Source organism: Trichoplax adhaerens, genomic scaffold (genome assembly GCF_000150275.1).
Source record: "Trichoplax adhaerens TRIADscaffold_1853 genomic scaffold, whole genome shotgun sequence".
Classification (NCBI taxonomy): Eukaryota; Metazoa; Placozoa; class Uniplacotomia; order Trichoplacea; family Trichoplacidae; genus Trichoplax; species Trichoplax adhaerens.
The window spans coordinates 1-1,920 of record NW_002061650.1 but is presented as its reverse complement, the minus strand read 5'-3'; the positions used below and the strand labels follow the sequence as shown (position 1 = coordinate 1,920).

Genomic DNA, 1,920 nt, shown 5'->3' with positions numbered 1-1,920 from the left:
TAATTGCTCAAGAAACGGCAAGACTCATATCGTGAAGAATAGTGTAATAATTAGTCAGTTGTCTGTGGAGATCAGCCGAGAAATCGAGTTCTCAAATACTTCTCTCATAGAAACTGAAAGTACTGGGAGAAATAGCCCAAGTTTTAAGTAACTACACTAGAGTTCTTTACTTTCCTTTGCCACAAGTGAGGGTTGTGACAATGAATAAGAACATTGCAGGATATAAAGAACTACATAAAGTCATATCGACTCTGTTCTAATCATTGCTAATTGATCGGAGATGGTCCTTTATAAAACAGTTTTAATAAAACATAAAGACATCATTACTTAACTGTTGATACCCAAGAATAGATTCTACAGATATCATCACACCAACTATCGTTACTTACTCCATGTAATGTTAGTTTTTCTACAACCCGATAGATTCAAATCAGGAATATCAATCGTAATGTTCAGATAGTACCACCTATTGCTGTTTTATTTTATGAAATACTACATAAATCTATCATCTTTGATTCAAATTAGAATATTACGATGCCTAAAAACTTATTAATATAGGCTGCTTGATTTAATTTCGATCTCTAGTAGAACAAATAGTCGGGACCGAATTTTTATAAATATAAACAAATTCGGGAAAATAAAGTATTGAATCTGATTCTATTTTTCGTCGAAAGATAGTCTTAGTTATCAATAAATAATCCTTCATTTAAAAGCACAATTCATTTCAGTAAATATGATCATCACTCTTTATGAACTAGGATCTTTATATAGTAGTAAATTTTGATGTTGATTTCATAAAGTAGTTTATTTAGTTCTAATTATAAGCTGTTGAATTGCTAACGTAGTCCTTTTCTTAAAGTCTAGTAAAATTCTACGCTATACGACTTTATTAATTATATCAATAGACAAATATTTATTATTGTTGATTATTTGATGATGTATTAATTTTCAATTTTGATAAATTCAAATTTAGAGTACTATCAGATAAAGAATTAGACTGCAACTGCCAAGCTCAGCAATTTATCCAATGGGCTCGATCAAACTGTATTGAAGTTATAGCTACATGTTCTCGACCATATCATCTAAAAGGCAGTCCTGTCAGAATTTTGTATGATCAAGATCTCGGCTGTGCAGGTAAATAAGTTAAAATAGAGCTGTAATAGTTTTATCGAGAAATTTCATATTGCAGTTGTAACACATTTTGGGCTAGAAGTTGCAAAAAGCTTGGAGTCAATCTCTTGCCTTCGCATTAATTTATTATTACTATCGTGTGAGATATCAGCTATACCTTGCAGCCTTAAAATCATTCATGCATATAGGCTTACTGTAAGAACTATATGACTAGTAGACTTTTATATAAACCATGAAAATAAGATTATCTTCTAATATATTGCTTTATTCATGAAATTCTTAAGTCGCAATAAGACTTTTTTTACTTTATTTTACAATTAAGCAGAAACAAAGCAAGGAGAAAGTAGATCTCGAAGAAAAAGATCTCCAGACGACCTTTCATATGCCTCCTCAGGTATTCAAATTGATTAAGTTAATTTAACTAATAATAACACGGGCTATTTTGGCTTCCAATCTGATAGATAGATTTTACTTTTATACCTGATGAAAGCTATTTTACTTTTCAAGATGATAATCTTGATTGTAAATAGTGTAGATTATAACAACCAAAAAGGTATAAAATAAAATAATTTTCGACCACTTTTGTCGTTTATTTCTTTCCTATTTTAGCTAAGCCTAAGCCTACAATCGAGTGTAATTTTCAAGTTGATTTATGTGGTTGGAAACAGTTGCAGAATATTGACTACTACGATTATATTTATGGTACTTGGAAGTCATCTAACACTAGAAATACTAGCCAAGCCTATATTGCAGATCATACAACACGAACTGGTAAACTATGAGAAAGAA

General features: G+C 30.5%; 1 protein-coding gene across 1 annotated transcript; it reads left to right on the top strand.

Moving 5' to 3' along the window:
• Window positions 1-973: 973 nt before the first annotated feature.
• On the top strand, window positions 974-1,661 carry TRIADDRAFT_62875 (uncharacterized protein; the record flags this gene model as incomplete). The annotated part of the gene is made up of 3 exons (XM_002118846.1): window positions 974-1,134; window positions 1,416-1,525; window positions 1,593-1,661. Coding segments are annotated over 3 exons (339 nt in total), but the record flags the coding sequence as incomplete, so codon positions are not given.
• Between the last annotated feature and the right edge of the window lie 259 nt (window positions 1,662-1,920).